Source organism: Ovis canadensis, chromosome 6, assembly GCF_042477335.2.
Source record: "Ovis canadensis isolate MfBH-ARS-UI-01 breed Bighorn chromosome 6, ARS-UI_OviCan_v2, whole genome shotgun sequence".
NCBI classification, from domain to species: domain Eukaryota; kingdom Metazoa; phylum Chordata; class Mammalia; order Artiodactyla; family Bovidae; genus Ovis; species Ovis canadensis.
Genome location: NC_091250.1, coordinates 58,225,093 through 58,242,727, shown reverse-complemented (window position 1 = coordinate 58,242,727; position 17,635 = coordinate 58,225,093). Strand labels below are relative to the sequence as shown.

The following is a 17,635-nucleotide window of genomic DNA, read 5'->3' as shown; positions in this document are numbered from 1 at the left end:
CTGCTTTGTTTTAGGGAGCAGAGCCTTGGCAGCCACAAACTGTTTCAGATCGGATCTTCCCAGCCCTTAACCTCTTTGTGCCTCAGTTTTTCAAGCTATAAAATGGGAGTAACAATATACCTAGTTTATAGGTTATTCTGTGTAGGGTGCTGGCACAGTGCCTGGTTTATGATAATTGCTCTGTGAGTGATCTGCTTTATTTATTATTACTGATATTTGATCTCTAAGCTCTCAGTCACATGGCTGCACTTATGTTGATCAAACATTGTTGTGATCTCATTGTGTGTCTGAGGACCCTGTGACTTCTCAGCTCTTCAAGAGCAAGAAGCATGGGTTAGCATTACATCCCTGTCCTTCACACGGTGTCTGGTCCATTCACATTTGTTGAACTTGACTGTGGGAGGTTAGGCTCTATTGACTTGGAGATACTGCTGTCTTGTACCTTATTAGCTGGTGAATGTGCAGAGTGACACGTTGGGTGAAAGTCAAGTGTTAGTCGCTCAGTCACTTCTGACTCTTTGCAACCCCATGGACTGTAGCCCACCAGGCTTCTCTGTTCATGGGATTCTCCAGGCAAGAATACTGGAGTGGGTTGCCATGCCCTTCTCTAGGGGATCTTCCTGACCGAGGATTCGAACCTGGGTCTCCTGCATTCTTTACCATCTGAACCATCACGGAAGCCAAGGGCATTAAAAAGGCTGAAGTCTGTGGTTGACCTTCTAAATCACTGCTTTCCCTCTCCACTACCCTCAAAGGAGAGTCAGTGTTCACATTTATAAAGCAGATGGTCTTTGGTAAGAAGAGTGTATGTGTGCATGTGTCTATACATACTACATGAGTAGTTAACACCGTGCAAGCTAGGAGGGCATAGTAATGGGTGAGGGAAATAACATGAAGCAGCCCTTGGATACAATGAAGAGATCCAAGGGCCAGAGTTCTCTTTATCAGTATATTTTAGCCCCTGAGAAAATCCCAACAACTCTGTCCAGAGGAGCATTCCTAGAATAATGCTTTCATTCTCCCTTCAGGATCTGGCGGGATCCGAACTCTATACCCAGGCAGCCCATCTCCTGCACCCTGTGGTCTACACGACTGCTGTTGTTCTCCTCTTGTGCCTCTTAGTGGTCATCGCCAGTTACATATACCATCACAGGTAAGAGATGAAACTGAGACTGCAGAGACCTATGGACACGGTTTCACATTTAATTAGGTATAAAATTTTATCCTAATTTTATACCTAATTTAATACCATGCTGTCCATCCAAAGTAAGGGCAGTTACTTCAGAGTACCTCCAGGCCTTCGTCATGCAAGTCGAGACATAAATAATAAGTGCACGTGGTAATAAACTCATCTTCTATAGCATCCAGTCATCCTGCTGGGTTTGTACCTGGCAAAGAACCTGGGAAGTGTGTGTTGGGGAGTGGGGCATGAGGGTGAGGTAAAGTGGAGCCTGGTTACCTACAAAGGTGTCTTCCAGAACCAGATTGTGGTATTATTTCTATTTTCATAAATTTTTGCCTGTTGTGATAGTCTCTTTTACAAATGGCATTTAAGAAAGCTTGTGGCATTTAAGTGTTCGATATGGTTTTTGTTAATTAGAGGCAAAGGTACAGAAATTTTTATTTTATGGTAAGATAAAATGAACTGAATGGATTTGCTAAGCAGAAATACACTTTCAAGAGGTTTTGCTAGAATGTATTTTCCTCTTTAAGCTGTACATATATGACATTTCTTGACATTTAGTTAAGAAACAAGGAGATTTTGATTTGAAAAAGAAAGACTTGAGCGTTTCATTATGAAAGGCCACGAGGAAATGCATTGGTTGTTTAGACCGTGTTATCCTAGTAGGTCAGGAAAAATAGAGATTGGCACCTTGCAGAAATTTCTGGGAAGCAAAAAAGTAATCCATCTGTCATAAGACATCATAACTAACAAAAGCGGACATATTTCTTATTATTTAGAATTTGTATAGCCTTTAGTAGTAGTAGTTCTACTACTAAATGGATGTAGTAGTTCCATTTGACTTGTCTTTTTTAGTGTATAAAGTTAAATGTTAAGAAATTGTATTGTGTTAAGGGATTTCTCAAAACCTATATGTGTGTGTGATAGCATGTTTTAATAAGATGTTTACACATTTATATTTGGCCTTGTATGAATTAGGTATGTTAACTTGGAGATGTCCAGCTTCAAGTATATTAACCCCACTATTAATTTTTTCCCTTTTGTTTCAACAGTTTAATTAGAATCAGTCTCAAAGGCTGGCACATGCTTGTGAATTTGTGCTTTCATATTTTTCTGACCTGTGTGGTCTTTGTGGGAGGAATAAGTCAAACTAGAAATGCCAGCATCTGCCAAGCAGTAAGTCAAAGTGAAAAAGTAAAATAAAAAAAATATATACTGGTATTAAAAAGTAATTTCATATGTTTCATTAACTGTAAAATGAAAACTGTTTCTTTAAAGCTTTTTTTCTTTAGCTAATTAACGCTAACCTGAATGTTACTTAAATAATTCAGCAGTATACTTCAAGTTCTGAATTATAATTTTACAACTGGATGTATGACTTATGGAGCTTGTCTTTTTATCTTTGGGAATTTTGTGCTACTTGTTATGTCTGTTATAATGACAAACATTGAATTTAAAAAATGTATAAAATTCTGATATACCTGAAGGAAGTAACATTTTCTGACAGGATTTTAAAAATTGTTTTATCTGTTTATGGAAATGGGAATTATAAAGATTTTAACCATAAGATATAAAAACAAACTTCCTAGGTATGGTAAATATGAAGAATTTAAAAATCTTAAACTCTTATTAATTTCAAGTAAATGATTACATATATAACATTAGTAAACAGTATTCTAATAGTATAAAAAAAACAAAACTTCTTAATATACGAGTAGGAAATACATAAAATTGTATTTATTTGCGTATCATTTTCTATGTGCGTCATAGCAAACAGTGTCACATAGAAATTCACAGTTCAGACTACGTGGATTTGGATGTCAGTTCTGCTTTTCCAATGTTTTCATGGGCAATTTTTTCAACTTTTTTTAATTGCATATAATGAGATCTTCCCTCTTAACCAATTTCTAAGTGTGTTGTATGGTGATTAAGGACATACAAGTTATATATGTATGCTGGGTTTGTACCTGGCAAAGAACATGGGAAGTGTGTGTATATGTAACTGGCGATGACAGCTGAGAGACAAGAGGAGATCATACAAGCAGATCTTTAGAACTTTTTCATTTTGCGTGGCTGAAACTAGACCTACGAAACGGACACCTCCTGTATCCCTTCCCCTCACCCCCTGGCCCCACCATTCTACCTTCTGTCTCTGTGAGCTTGACTTCTTAAACACCTTATATAAGTGGAACCATGCAGTACTTTTCCTTCCATGATTAACTTATTTCATCTAACATGACATCCTCAAGGTTCATTCATGTTGTAGTATGTGACAGGACTTCTTGCTTTCTAAGGCTGAATACATATGTCATTGTATGTATACACCACGTTTTCTTCATCCATTCATCTATCAAGAGACATTTAGATTGTTTCCGACTCTGGAATGTTGTAACACTGCAGTGAACATAGGACTGCAATTATCTTTGATCCTGATGTCAATATTTAACATTTCTGTGTCTCAATTTTCTCACCTGTACGTTAGGAATAATAATTGAGTTGTTGTCTAATGATGTGACTGTTTACATTAGAAAAGCTAAAGTAATTTACAGATAAATTATTAGAAAAATAGGAAAACTTAGTTTCCTATGTATATAGTTTTTTTTTTTTTAATGTAGTTTAATACACAGAAGTGTACTGCTAGGATGCAGAAACGTAACCAAGAGAAAACATAATTAATGAAAAGGTAACATTTATGTAGTATCAAAAAAATATCCAGTACTTAGAAATAATAAAAAATATTCAAGATTTGCAGGTAAAATTTTAGTGTATATTAAAGAAGACCTAAATAAATGGAGAAATACACTAGGTCCAAGGATAGGAAAAGTTAAAGTCAGAGAGGTAGCAGTTCCTCCTAAATAATCTGTAGATAAGAGAATTTTTCATGAAACTCAATAAAATGGTCTTTATATGAAAGTAAAGAAGGATCAGTGATTGATAGGGTACTCCTGAAAAATAGTGGAGTAGGAAGTCTTCTAATCACCCAAACTGTTGAGGCTGTTGGAATGAGAACTGTGCATCAGAGTAGGGATAGATAAATTGACCAGACCAACACAGTAGAATAGCAGCTTTGGAAGCAGACCCACACAGAGCTTTGGTATGAGACAGATGTCACGTGTCTGATCAGCTAGGTAAAGACAGACCATTGTCCAGTTAAGGGAGCTGGGGAAAATCTATGTGGAAAAAAAGATCTAAGTGGGTCTGTACTTCATGCCATGTTAAAAAAGTCAGCTTTGGGTAGATTAAATATTACAAGTCTAAATGAAAGTGTTAAAATTTATATTAGAAAATATCATAATCCTTGGGATAAGGAGGGATTTCTTAACTATGACTAGAAAAGAAAGGATGTACTTTTGACTAAATTAAAAATAATATCTTTTTCTTTAAAAAATGAAGATTCCTAAGGAAAGTGAGACGACAAGTTCCGCATTAGAAGACACTATTCTCAGTACATATGGGCTTCCCTGGTGGCTCAGATGGTAAAGACTCTGCCTGCAGTGCGGGAGACCTGGGTTTAATCCCTGGGTTGGGAAGATCCCCTGGAGAAGGGAAAGGCTACCCACTCCAGTATTCTGGCCTGGAGAATTCCTTGGACTGTACAGTCCATGGGGTCACAAAGAGTCAGACACGGCTGAGCGACTCAGCATATCACAGCACGAATTCTCAATACATAACTACTGACAGAGCATTAGAATTAAAAAATATATACTTTAAAAACTAATCAGTGAGAATGGCACAAACAGCCCAGTTGGAGAAGTGGTGAGAGGGACAGGCATTTCATAACAGAAGAGACAGGGCCAGGGTACATGGCATTGGTGGTGACGGAGATGCAAATTCAGATCGCTACCATATTATGCCTTTTCTGTCAGCAAAAATTATGGCTGGCAGTGCCAAGTATTGAAGAACACGTGGATCCACATATTTATACATACTGGGTAGGAATGTAAGCGGATGACTCTGGGAGGCTTTACCTTATACAGGTAAACATTCCCACAGTCCCACTACAGGGCTTAGAGTGAGTGCCTGTGAATATTCATAGCAGCACTCTGCACAGTAGCAGAAGCCTGGAAGCAGCCCAGGTGCCCATCACTGAGAGAGTGAATGAATAAATGGTGATATTATGCAAGAGTCAAAATTAATGAATTACAGCAAGGCGTAGCAGTGTGAGTCAGTCTCAGGAATGTAGGTGAAAAAATTAAGTCCCATAAATTACATTCATCCTGATATTTTTCTTTATAAAGATAAACATAACTAAAATGAAACAGCATACTTTTAATGAAAATATGTAGGTACAGTAAAACCGTATAAGAAAGCAAAGGGATGATAAACATAGGATAAACGGTGATGATTACCTTGGGTGAAGGGGTTCTTATGTGCTAATACAGGCTTTTGTCAAGATCTTGCCTTTTGTCTTATTGATAGGTTCATAGACATATTAATAACAGCTATTTAAGAAACTAAATAAAGGCAGGCCACGCTTGTGTGCTTGGCTCAGTCATTAGAATGTGTCATTAACCTAAGGTTGATGATGAATCCAATATTTTCTTCATGTAAAACAGTTTTAAATATGCATGTGTGTGTATATATAAGAATTGTTGAGAGAATTAAATGACTCCAGTACCAGGTATACAGTAAGTGCTCAGTAACGTAAGCGATTATTACGATGGTTATTGGTATAATTATCTCTTAGCTGTGCAGAATATTCCCCTGTATTAGGGCCATTACTATACATCTGAAATCAAACTTGTTTGAAGCCTACAAGAAGTTAGGTAATCGATCCCAAATCAACTTAATACGTGTGCAAAGATAGTGCTTCTCTTTTCTTTGTTTTCTCCCTTCTTCACCTGGGTGACTCCCACTTTGTAGGTCTCAGTTTACTGTTTTAGAGATGTAGTCCCTCCACCTCTTCCCTTCATTATCCTCTGCTGCTGATTAACATTCCATAGTGCCTGCAAAACTTTGTAATTGACTGGCGTAATTGACTGGCATTTACCTATTTGTTGTCCCTGGACTCGAAGCTCTACAGGGACGGGGATTATACCAATTCGATTCACCATTGTTCATCCAGGAATCAGTATAAGACCTGACGCATAGTAGTTGCTCAGCAGATACTAGGTAAATGAACAGGAAAGGCCTCTGTTTTGCAAATAGTAGAACTCATTCAACCCTGGAGAAATTTTGAACATAGACTGTTAGCGTACTCAACGCAACAATGGTGGTAATAGTCTCAATTCTGTCTAAAAATACTCATTGATTTCTGGAAGTAGACACATAAATTTATTTCACTAAGGAAATGAACAGAAAGAGGCTATAGTAGAAATGACTGCCTTTCATCATGCTGAATGGTATTTTATACCATTTCTAGAATGAAAAGGACAGGAAAATGCACTGAGTTTTCAGGGCCTCCAGAATGTCTGTTAGGTAAAGAATTACTTGAAAAAGTGTGGGGCGGGCAGGCTTCTTGATGTTTTCATATGTTGTTTTCTTCTGGCTTTTTTTTTACAGTGTTCTTCCTCTGTGAAAGACATAGCATCATTCTTATTATTTCTGACTCAGACCTGACTTGCTTCACTTTGTCTTTCTAATACTCATTCAGTTAGTAGCCAGCTGTGTCTGCCAGAACGGCCTGTGTGACTCGTCTGTTAACCTCAGTTCCTTTCAGTTGCTCCGTCATGTCCGACTCTTTGCGACCCATGGACTGCAGCATTCCCGGCTTCCCTGTCCGTCATCAACTCCCAGAGCTTGCTCAGACTCATGTTCGTCATGAACAGACCGAGTGGTGGTGGTTTGTTCATTCAGTTGTGTCTGGCTCTTTGTGACCCCATGGACTGAACCTGCCCATCTCCTCTGCCCATGGGACTTCCCAGGCAAGAAATGCTGGAATGGGTTGCCATTTCCTTCTCCAGGGGATCTTCCCAACCCAGAGATCAAACCTGGGTCTCCTGCATTTCAGGCAGATTCTTTACCTACTTAGACACCTGGAAAGCCCCTTAACCTAGTAGGGGCTTCACGTTTCTTCTGCAAAATAATGGGGTGGGCTCGTCTTCCATCTCTAAAACTGAACCCTGAAGTGTACATTTTCTACACGCATTTCTTACGTACACGTGATCAGTGTTGTCTTTGGCCTATCTCCCTTTTAGAGCTCATGTATTTTATGAATGGTGTGAACAGGTTCTAATGCAGTTTCTTCCCTGAAGTAATTGGCTGAGGTTATTAAAGGCCCCACCAGCCAGGGACTTCCCACTCTGGTTGTTACGTCATCCTTTCTGGGTGGTGCCATGGGTGCATGCTCTAGCCTTGAACTTTCTTTTGCAAAGGGAGCCAAAGGGAAACTGAGAAGTTGAGTGATAGAGTAGGAGAGGCTGTTGACTCAACAGGGTTTGGAGGAGATCTGGGTTCTGGGTCAGGATGTGCTGCCAGATAACAGTGTGATCGTTAGTCTTTGGTCCTTGGTTTCCTAGCTATGCAGTGAGAGGATTTGGTTGCAGATATTTAGGACACCGTGTTGCTTGCTCTACCACTCCGTGATTTCATCTGTTAACTGTTGTGCCAGCTGACCTTCTCAGGTGTCTTCTGGTCTCTGTTATCCAGAGGGCTGCTGCAGGGGCACATAGGATACACAGGGAAAGATTCAATCCATGGATGTTAAGAGCTTTCTACTTGCCAGCTACTGCAAGTATGTTATCTTAACTTTCACATTAACCCTAGGAAGTAATTCTTACTCATATTTTATTAGTACAGAAATTGAGTCTTAGAGAACAGAAATAACTTGCCCCAAGTCTAGGGCCTTTGGGTGGCAGAGCCCTGATTCAAATGGGTCTCTTTGAGTATTCCTTGCCAATCCCCACCCTTAACACTGCCTTCTTATTATTGAGGACAAGGATGATGTAATAGAAGAGTCGCAGGCTTTGAGTTTGAGTTGCTGCCCCACCACTGACCATGTGACCTCTGGAGGATGATTTAACTTCTTTCAGCCTCCATCTCCTTGTCTGTAGCACTAAACAAATTGTGACACTAAGAGGATAACATAGAAGCACGTAAAAAATTGTCTAATACATTTTGGCGTACATAGCAGGCATTCAGTAGTGGATGCTCTTAATTTTTATATATATTCATATCAGACTGAATATTAAAGATGATTTTTTTTTGCACACTTGCTGTGTATGCTGCACTATTGTAGGTATTGTTGGTGGTTAAAAACCGAGCTGTTAAAATGTTTGGTCTCTGGTATGTGAATGTTTATGGTTAGGTAACATATAAAGTCCAACACTTCAAGATAATTTTTTGTATCCATTTTGCAGCTTTGAAAATTGATGTCTTGAGGTAAGGTGACTTTCTTAAGTTCTAATCTGTTGCATTTAATGAATCATTTACATGCCCTATAAATTAGATTTTTTCCAAACTATTTACAAATTTCCCACATGTATCTGATTTATTTGGCAGAAATTGTGACAGTGAGGTTATATTTCAAGTATAGCCCTAGTGTCTGATGGAGAATAAAATAGGAAGCACATATGTGTGCTCAATTGTGTCCAACTCTTTGTGACCCCATGGACTGTAGCCTACCAGGCTCCCCTGTCCATAGGATTTTTCAGACAAGAATGCTGGAGTGGGTTGCCATTCCCTTCTGTAGGAGATCTTCCCAACCTAGGGATCAAACATGCGTCCCTTGCGTCTCCTGAATTGGCAGGTGAATTCTTTACTGCTGAGCTGCCTGGGAATCCCAAAATAGAAAGCAACTCTTTCCAAAAGATAGGAACACATTGCTGCTAGACTAGATCTCAGTGCCTCCTTTATTCTTTCTTATGGAACATTTGGTGATTTGCTTATGTGACTATTACCAGGTGCCTTTAGACCCCTAAAATTCCACTATGGCAATAATTGTTTAACTGGAAGGCTTTAGGATCTTTTAAGTATGAACACTTCTCTGCAAATTTTGAAATGCCATAGGAAACACTTCAAAATCTAAAGATTGAGTTTTACCTCTTAGATCTAAAACAAGAAAATTCTCCATCTTGCACCTTCTGTGTTGAAAATATTTTTAACTTGTATTTTGAAGCTTATTTACAGCCTTGTCTCATTCTTTTGACCTCTACATCGGAGAAAACTGTAGAAACAGTAGAGGATATCATTTTGAGTCAATATCATTGATTGGTTTTGAATGTTTTGGTTTTTATGCACCAAATCCAATTATACTATTTTTATTTACAACATCTGATGTGACTCCAGATAGCTCAGAGGGTTATTTTATGCTTTTTGTTCCACTTGCATCTGTAAGCTTTGCTTTTATAGTGCAGTGAGTAAAGCTAGTATGAACCATGGAGCAACTTTTCTGCTTAAGAAGAAGATACTGTGAGGACTTCCCTGGTGGTCCAGTGGTTAAGAATCCATGTTTCCATTGCAGGGGACGTAGGTTCAATCACTGATTGGGGAACTAAGATCCCCTGTGTTGCACAACACTACCAAAATATAAATAAATAAAAATTAAATTAAAAAAATTTTTTTAAAGATGAAGATACTCTGACCATCTGGTTCGGCCAGGCTGGATCACCCTCCTAGCCCTTTCAGCCATTGAGAGGGTAGTGACTTCCCTGGACAAGTGACCACCCTAGTTTTTGCCTTGCAAAATAATCTGTGTACTTCCATGTCACCAAGTCTAATGAGGTTCATGTCTCATTAACATGAGCCTTAGCAGTCTAGATGCTTCTGTTACTTACGTAGGATTGATGATGTCAGTCAATTTGATTTTCTTGAGATTGGAGAGTCATCCTTTTTGAATTAAAAAAAAGTTTTTTTTTTTTCCCCCTTGGAAATTTTCATTCATAGAATTTCACCTGTAATCGTTGTATAAGAAGAAAGGATCAAAAGATAGAATTAGATAAGAAAGTTGAATTATGTCCTTGCTGCTCCATGCATTTCTTTTTCTTAAAATAGATTTTAAACCTCTCTTATCTCATGTTTATTTTTATCTAGAATTTTATCTTTAACTGCTGTTGCTTCAGACACAGTTCACAAGGGAAACATGCCCCCTATCATCCCTCTGGGAGGAGCTCAGTGTTATCACTTACCTATATTGCAGTTCTCCATCATCTTTCGAGTACTTATTATGTCCCAGGTGTTGTGCCCTTTCAGTCCCTACAAAAACCCCTAGGGATGCTTATGGATAGTCTTTTTGCTGTTCAAATGCTGTTCATAATTTCAAGAATGTTGACGTTATTTTCTTAAAACCGTACTCCTAATAATAATAAAAATATTGCTGTATTTTTAATCATGTATAATGTACCAGGCAAAGTGCTAAATGCTTTATATAGGGTGTTCTATTTAAAGCCTTGTGGTACTTTGATATTATCCTCAGTTTACAAATGAGAACAGTGCTTGAGATATTCTGCGAGTTTGCTAAGGTGTCACAAGGGGTAGATTCTGGTTTTAAAACCAGGCAAAATTGTTAATTCTAGAGCTCACTCATTTCACCGATCTGTTACACTGCTCACTTGTCATCCATTTTGATACATAAAAGCTGTGAATTAGAACTATTCAGGTCTCTGACTCCAAAGATTATTCTCTGTGCTGTGACTTTTGCCCTCCAGTTACCCTTGACGTTCTCCTGATAGCTAAAGGTAAAGAATCCGCCTGCAATGCAGGGGACCCCAGTTTGATTCCTGGGTCGGGAAGATCTCCTGGAGAAGGGATAGGCTACCCATTCCAGTATTCTTGGGCGTCCCTTGTGGCTCAGCTGGTAAAGAATCAACCTGCAGTGTGGGAGACCTGGGTTCGATCCCTGGGTTGGGAATATTCCCTGGAGAAGGGAAAGGCTACCGCACTCCAGTATTATGGCCTGGAGGATTCCATGGACTGTATAGTCCATGGGGTCGCAAAGAGTCGGACACGATTGAGCGACTTTCGCTCTCACTTACCCTTGACATCTGCATTCCTCTTTAAAATAGACTTTAGGAACTCAACTCTGATTTATAACATAGCATCTATGGGAAACATGGCTTTGGTTTACTGTTGTCCAGGAATGAATGCCATGGTATGTTTAGTGTCATCTTAGGTATAAGTTGTAGTCCGTGGGCCCCCTGTATTCAACTATAAATTCAGTCCTCTATTATATGTCTGTTAGAGTGCTTTCTTTGTTCATTAGCGGGCAAAGGAATGGATCATTAGAATATACCTTTGTACAGTTTTTGAGTCAGATATTCAAAATAACTTACCAGTCTTTTTGAGGAAGCTTACTAGCAATTATTATATTTTGATTGTAAAGGGGAATTCATTTAGTTCATGTATTCTTCTTTCTAGGTTGGAATAATTCTTCATTATTCCACTCTTGCTACAGTACTATGGGTGGGAGTGACAGCTCGGAACATCTACAAACAAGTCACTAAAAAAGCTAAAAGATGCCAGGATCCTGATGAGCTGCCACCTCCACCAAGACCAATGCTCAGGTATCCAATATCTTCGTGTACTATCTTCTGTTACATGTCCACACATATTAATTTAATGAAGTATGGTCATATCAAAAAATTACTGAGTGAACTTTGGAAGGTGGAAGAATAGACTTGTAAGCAGCCTTGCAGCTGGGAGTTCTTTGTGAAGTTCTGTATCCTCTCTTGTCTTTCTGTCTTATCTAGAAAGTGGGAATGATTCTCTTTCATAGACTTGTTGTGAGGCCTAAGTGACTTAATGTGTAAAGCACTTCAGACGGACGGTACTGGCCGTGGAATAGACTCTGAAAATATCAGTTGTTTTTATTTCCTTGAGGTCATTTAGTAGATTTCAGTCTTCTCAAGTATGTATCAGTGTCGTTATTCTCCAAGAAAGAAAAAACCGTTTTGGTGTTGTGCCGTTCCTAATATCATAATTTAAATCAGTTGTCAATGAACTATTATTCTGGACGAGTAGAGGAGACAGGTGTGAGAAGAACTACTGCAGCTGTGTGAGAGCTGGAGTGGAAGTACATTCTCTGAAAGCGCCAAAAAGGGACTGTAATTCTGAGGGGTCAGGGAGAGGGGGCGGCTATTAAAAATAGCTTGACTACCACATAAAGGGCAGAGGTGGCACTTCAGATACAGAATCATATCTCAAGCTGAACAGATTTGAGAAGTGCGGTTTGACTGTGGCTGGAACCTAGGGTTTATGGTGTAGAGTAGCATGATTCAGAGTAAAAGCTGAGTTTCAGGTTTTAGAGGGCCAGATTAAATTGTGGGCTATACATTAGAATGCCCGAAAGTAGGAGACATCTACAAATAATTCTGCTGAGGTCATTAGGAGATCCCCATGATTACTGCATAGGGTCTTCTGCCCATTTCAAAATTGGGAAAGGAGTATTTCAAGGCTGTGTATTGTCACCCTGCTTATTTAACTTATATACCGAGTACATCATGTGAAATGCTGGGCTAGATGAAGCACAAGCTGGAATCAAGATTGCCAGGAGAAATATCAATAACCTCACATAAACAGATGGCACCACCTTTATGGCAGAAAGTGAAGAAGAACTAAAGAGCCTCTTGATGAAGGTGAAAGAGGAGAGTGAAAAAGCTGGCTTAAAACTCAACAAAAAAACTAGGATCGTGGCATCCAGTGCCATCACTTCATGGCAAATAGATGGTGAAACAATGGAAACAGTGACAGACTTTATTTTCTTGGGCTCCAAAATCACTGCAGATGATGACTTCAGCCATGAAATTAAAGATGGCTTGCTTCTTGGAGGAAAAGCTATGACAAACCTAGACAGCATTTTAAAAAGCAGGGATTTTGCCAACAAAGGTCTGTGTAGTCAATGCTATGTTTTTTCCAGTAGTCATGTACAGATGTGAGAGTTAGACCATAAAGAAGGCTGAGTGCTGAAGAATTGATGCTTTTGAACTGTGGTGTTGGAGAAGACTTAAGACTGCAAGGAGATCCAACCAGTCCATCCTAAAGGAAATCACTTCTGAATATTCTTTGGAAGGACTGATGCTGAAGCTGAAGCTGAAGCTCCCAATACTTAGGTCACCTGATGTGAAGAACGGACTCATTAGAAACGACCCTGATGCTCAGAAAGATTGAAGGCAAGTGGAGAAGGGGGTGACAGAGGACGAGATGGTTGGATGGCGTCGCTGACTGGATGGACATGAGTTTAAGTGAGCTCTGGGAAATGGTGAAGGACAGGGAAGCCTGGCGTGCTGCAGTCCATGGGGTCACCAAGAGCCCGACACGATTGAGTGACTGAACAACAGATGAGGACTGCCACCGGAACAGCGGCATGGAGGTTAGAGAGGACACATGTTCAGAAACTTGAGGCAGTTTCTTTAGGACTGATGACTAGCTGCATTTGGGAGCTCTGTACGGGGATGTGAAGGTGGCTGCAGGTTGTCTGCTCCAGTTCGCTAGGGTCCTTCTGCAGATGGTGCATCCATCAGCTGAGAAAGTCACAGAGGAAGAGTGGGTGGGGGCACCCAGGGAGGGTAAGCACAGGGGAAGTGGGCTCACCCATACTTTCTCATGGAAAGTTTACATTTGCAGAGTCTGGTGCTCAGCATAGAGGACACAGTCTATGTCCCCTTGACACGACAGGAGATGTGTTCACATGTGTTCATTGAAGCAGTGATAAGGAATGAGCTCTCCCAGGGAAAAGTCAGTTAACAATGATCCCTAGGCCATATCAAGTATGGGCCGTACTTGAGTAGATGGGCCATAGCAGATAAAGGGAGGAACTGAGAGAACACTGAAAATTGAGAGGAGAGTGGTTCACTGAGCGGCAAGGAACAGAAAGAGTGCTTGGCCACAGCCAGATTCTAGGATGCGATTTGTCAGTGGTGGTAAAGGGCCTGAGAGGGATGGTGTTTGGCTAAGAGACAGGGATCCTTCCTCATGGCAGCTGTTCATTTCTGTTGTGCTTCCTTTCTTTTAGGTGGTTAAAAACACAAAGGGTTTAGTAGAAGGCAGTCTGAGCGCCAAAGCCTATGTAGTCCCCTGTGGCCGGCGGGTATGCCCTTTGCTGTAGATGGGCAGGTTCACCCTGTAGGCTGCCCTCCTTCCCCCGGGTTCTGGAGCTTAAGGAAACTCAGCATCTGGGCTACATGGATGATGGGCACGGACTTGTCTTGAGTCTGCTGGCCCCAGAGAGGGCAGTTTCAGTAGCACGGTAGGTTGGAAGCAGCGTCACCTCACAATAAAGGTGAGGCACATGTTGGTGCTGTTGTTTCCAGGTGTTTGTCACCAAAGGGAGCAAGAAAGAAGGTGGTAAGTTGAAGAAAAGTTTTAGAAGATGGAGAAAATGTGAACGTACCTACAGGCTGGAAGGAAAAAGCAGTGGAGAAGTAGATTTAAAGCTTTAAAATAAGAATTAGCTGGTAGCAGGCAGTCCTGGAGTGGAGGTGGGGAAGGAGTGAGGGCAGAGAGCACTGTGGGACTCGAGACAAGTTTGGGTGAACTGATGCTGCTTTGTCAGGTCAGAAGCAGCTATGAATTGGTTCAACAGGAGGAAGGGCAGGGTCACAAATGTTGGCCTTCCTCTAATCTGTGGAATAAAAGACATGGTTATAGTTTTATGGGAGTAATTAGCTGTCTTTTTCAGCAGTAATATCATAGTGAAGATTTTTAGTACCCATAAGCATGACTAAGAAGAAAATACATAGGAAAATGCGTTGTGAACATTGCCTTTATCCAGCCAATTCAGCATGTGGACTGGTCTCTGGACCTGGCAAACACAGAGTTAAGACTGGCTGTACCCAGGGGTAGCTCACCAGGCCAGGAAGTTCCCTAGGATCTTTTCAGAGAACTCAGAGAAGCTGCTCCCCTCTGCCCCAAAAGTTGTTCTTCAGAGAACCAGCCAGCACTCTGTCTCCCTCAGTTCCTCCCAGCAGGTCTGTGAGCAGTTGGTGAGGAAGAGCCCAAGCGCTGTGGGCACCTGGGATCCAGGTACCTTCCTTACCCCCATTTCAGCTGACTGAGGATAAGCATACACAGCAGCAGGACATTAGATCTGGCAGGTCCTGCTAAGCATTAATATGCAGGTTTAGCCTGGCATTAATGAATAAACGATGTTGTTACATTTTTAGTGTGAACAGTGGCACAGTGGGATCTTCAAGTCCATTTTGCAGTGGACTAACTTTCTGCTCCACTGGCTGAACCTAAAAGAAACAAGTATAAATTAAAGCCCTACCTGCAGGAACTGGGTGTTACTTCGCCTGCCCACAGGGTGGCAGAAGCTGATCAGCTTTCCTTCAACTCAAACTTGGTAGATCTTCTGCTCTTTTAAACTAAACAAATCAAGAATAAATAAAAACTTAAAAAAAAAAAGGTTACTGTTAACAAAGGAGCCTGCAAATGTTAACCTCTCCTGATTTATTAAAATAGTGATTAATCTTTAAGGAATACCTTCTGCAGAAATGAGATCCTACAGTGTGTACACCTAAACAAATTAGATTGATGAGCTATTGTTTCCATCATTGCCCCTGCTAGGTTCTACCTGATCGGTGGTGGTATACCCATTATAGTTTGTGGCATCACTGCAGCAGCAAACATCAAGAATTACGGCAGTCGGCCAAATGCACCCTAGTGAGTATTCAGTGTTCTCTTTGTACCTGAGTTGGTTGCTTCCCCTTGAACTGTTTCCTAGGAACCAGAGCTTAGTGCAACTTTTTAAACAGTTTCTTGACATATGGAGCATCTGAGCTGGTTCTCCATTTTCTTTCCTAGTTGCTGGATGGCATGGGAACCCTCCTTGGGAGCCTTCTACGGACCCGCCAGCTTCATCACTTTTGTAAACTGTATGTACTTTCTCAGCATATTTATTCAGTTGAAAAGACACCCTGAGCGCAAATATGAGCTGAAGGAGCCCACCGAGGAGCAGCAGCGGCTGGCAGCCAATGAAAACGGAGAAGTCAGTCATCAGGACTCCATGTCTCTGTCCCTGATCTCCACATCAGCCCTGGGAAATGAACACACTTTCCATGCTCAGCTTCTGGGGGCCAGCCTTACCTTGCTCTTGTATGTCACCCTATGGATGTTTGGGGCCTTGGCTGTTTCTTTGTATTACCCTTTGGATTTGGTTTTTAGCTTCTTTTTTGGAGCCACATGTTTGAGCCTCAGTGCGTTCATCGTGGTTCACCATTGTGTCAACAGGGAGGATGTCAGGCTCGCATGGATCATGACTTGCTGCCCAGGACGGAGTGCCTATTCAGTCCAGGTCAACGTGCAGCCCCCCAGCTCCAGCGGGCCGAGTGGGGAGGCTCCCAAGTACACCAACAGCAGCGCAGAATCTTCATGCACAAACAAGAGTGCTTCGAGCTTCAAAAACTCCTCCCAGGGCTGCAAATTAACCAACTTGCAGGCTGCCGCGGCCCAGTGCCACACCAATTCCCTCCCTTTGAATGCCACGCCTCAGCTCGACAACAGTCTGACAGAACATTCAATGGACAATGATATTAAAATGCATGTGGCGCCTTTAGAAGTTCCATTTCGAACAAATATGCACCCAGGCCGCCATCATAAAAACAGAAGTAAAGGGCACCGGGCCAGCAGACTCACGGTCCTCAGAGAATATGCCTACGATGTCCCCACGAGTGTGGAAGGCAGTGTGCAGAATGGCCTGCCAAAAAGTCGGCTGGGCAGTAATGAAGGACACTCTCGGAGTCGGAGGGCATACTTAGCCTACAGAGAGAGACAGTACAACCCCCCCCAACAAGATAGCAGCGATGCCTGTAGCACACTTCCCAAAAGCAGCAGGAATTTTGAAAAGCCTGTTTCAACTAGTAGTAAAAAAGATGCGGTAAGGAAGCCAACTGTAGTTGAACTTGAAAGTCAGCAGAAGTCTTATGGCCTGAACTTGGCCATTCAGAATGGACCAATCAAAAGCAGTGGGCAGGAGGGACCCTTGCTGGGTACGGATAGCACTGGCAATGTGAGGACTGGGTTATGGAAACACGAAACTACTGTGTAGAGTTGGTGGGCTTCCTGGGTAAGAAACCCATATAAACTGTGATAGTCACATTCCTTTAAGCTATGAACATGTAAAAGCAGACTGTTTACAGCCACCTTAGGGATTCAAAAGAATTTTGAATAAACTTTTAAGTTTGGGATTTTGTGTATTTTATATCCCCCAAGTGTTGCTTTTTTATGAATTTTGGAAAAAGCCTCTAAAACAGTGTTTTACATGTCAAAGCACCAGCAAGACATTGGGAATCTGAAATGTAATTTTCTTGAAATCTGTAATATCTAATTAATGTTTCAGGCTTGTATTTAATACAATAAATAGGTGTTTGTCATTGTGTCAGTCTTACATTTTTACATTTTACAGTCCCAGAAGCATTTAGTTCTAATTTAATGAAGTTTGTGCATTGGGATAGTTTAACCTGAATTATATACATAAATCAATTATCAGATTTTTTACATGATCAGCTTCACTGATGATGGCATGTAAATCAAATGGCTTCTGGAGTGACATAATTTGTAAATACTATTTTAAGTACTGTA

The 17,635-nt window shown here is 40.9% G+C and overlaps 1 protein-coding gene across 2 annotated transcripts in view; it reads left to right on the top strand.

The window, feature by feature from the left end:
- Nucleotides 1-17,241, top strand: part of ADGRA3 (adhesion G protein-coupled receptor A3) — a 127,982-nt gene extending 110,741 nt beyond the window's left edge. Inside the window, exons 15-20 of one of the 2 annotated variants that reach the window (XM_069593784.1) lie at nucleotides 1,029-1,153; nucleotides 2,236-2,359; nucleotides 11,477-11,622; nucleotides 15,623-15,718; nucleotides 15,860-16,150; nucleotides 16,286-17,241. In XM_069593784.1, coding sequence (XP_069449885.1) covers nucleotides 1,029-1,153; nucleotides 2,236-2,359; nucleotides 11,477-11,622; nucleotides 15,623-15,718; nucleotides 15,860-16,150; nucleotides 16,286-17,102 — 1,599 coding nt within the window. In that variant the 3' untranslated portion in view covers nucleotides 17,103-17,241. Of the gene's footprint in view, nucleotides 1-1,028; nucleotides 1,154-2,235; nucleotides 2,360-11,476; nucleotides 11,623-15,622; nucleotides 15,719-15,859 lie in introns of both variants that reach the window. The other variant, XM_069593783.1, reaches the window with a different exon arrangement.
- The last annotated feature ends 394 nt before the right edge of the window (nucleotides 17,242-17,635 follow it).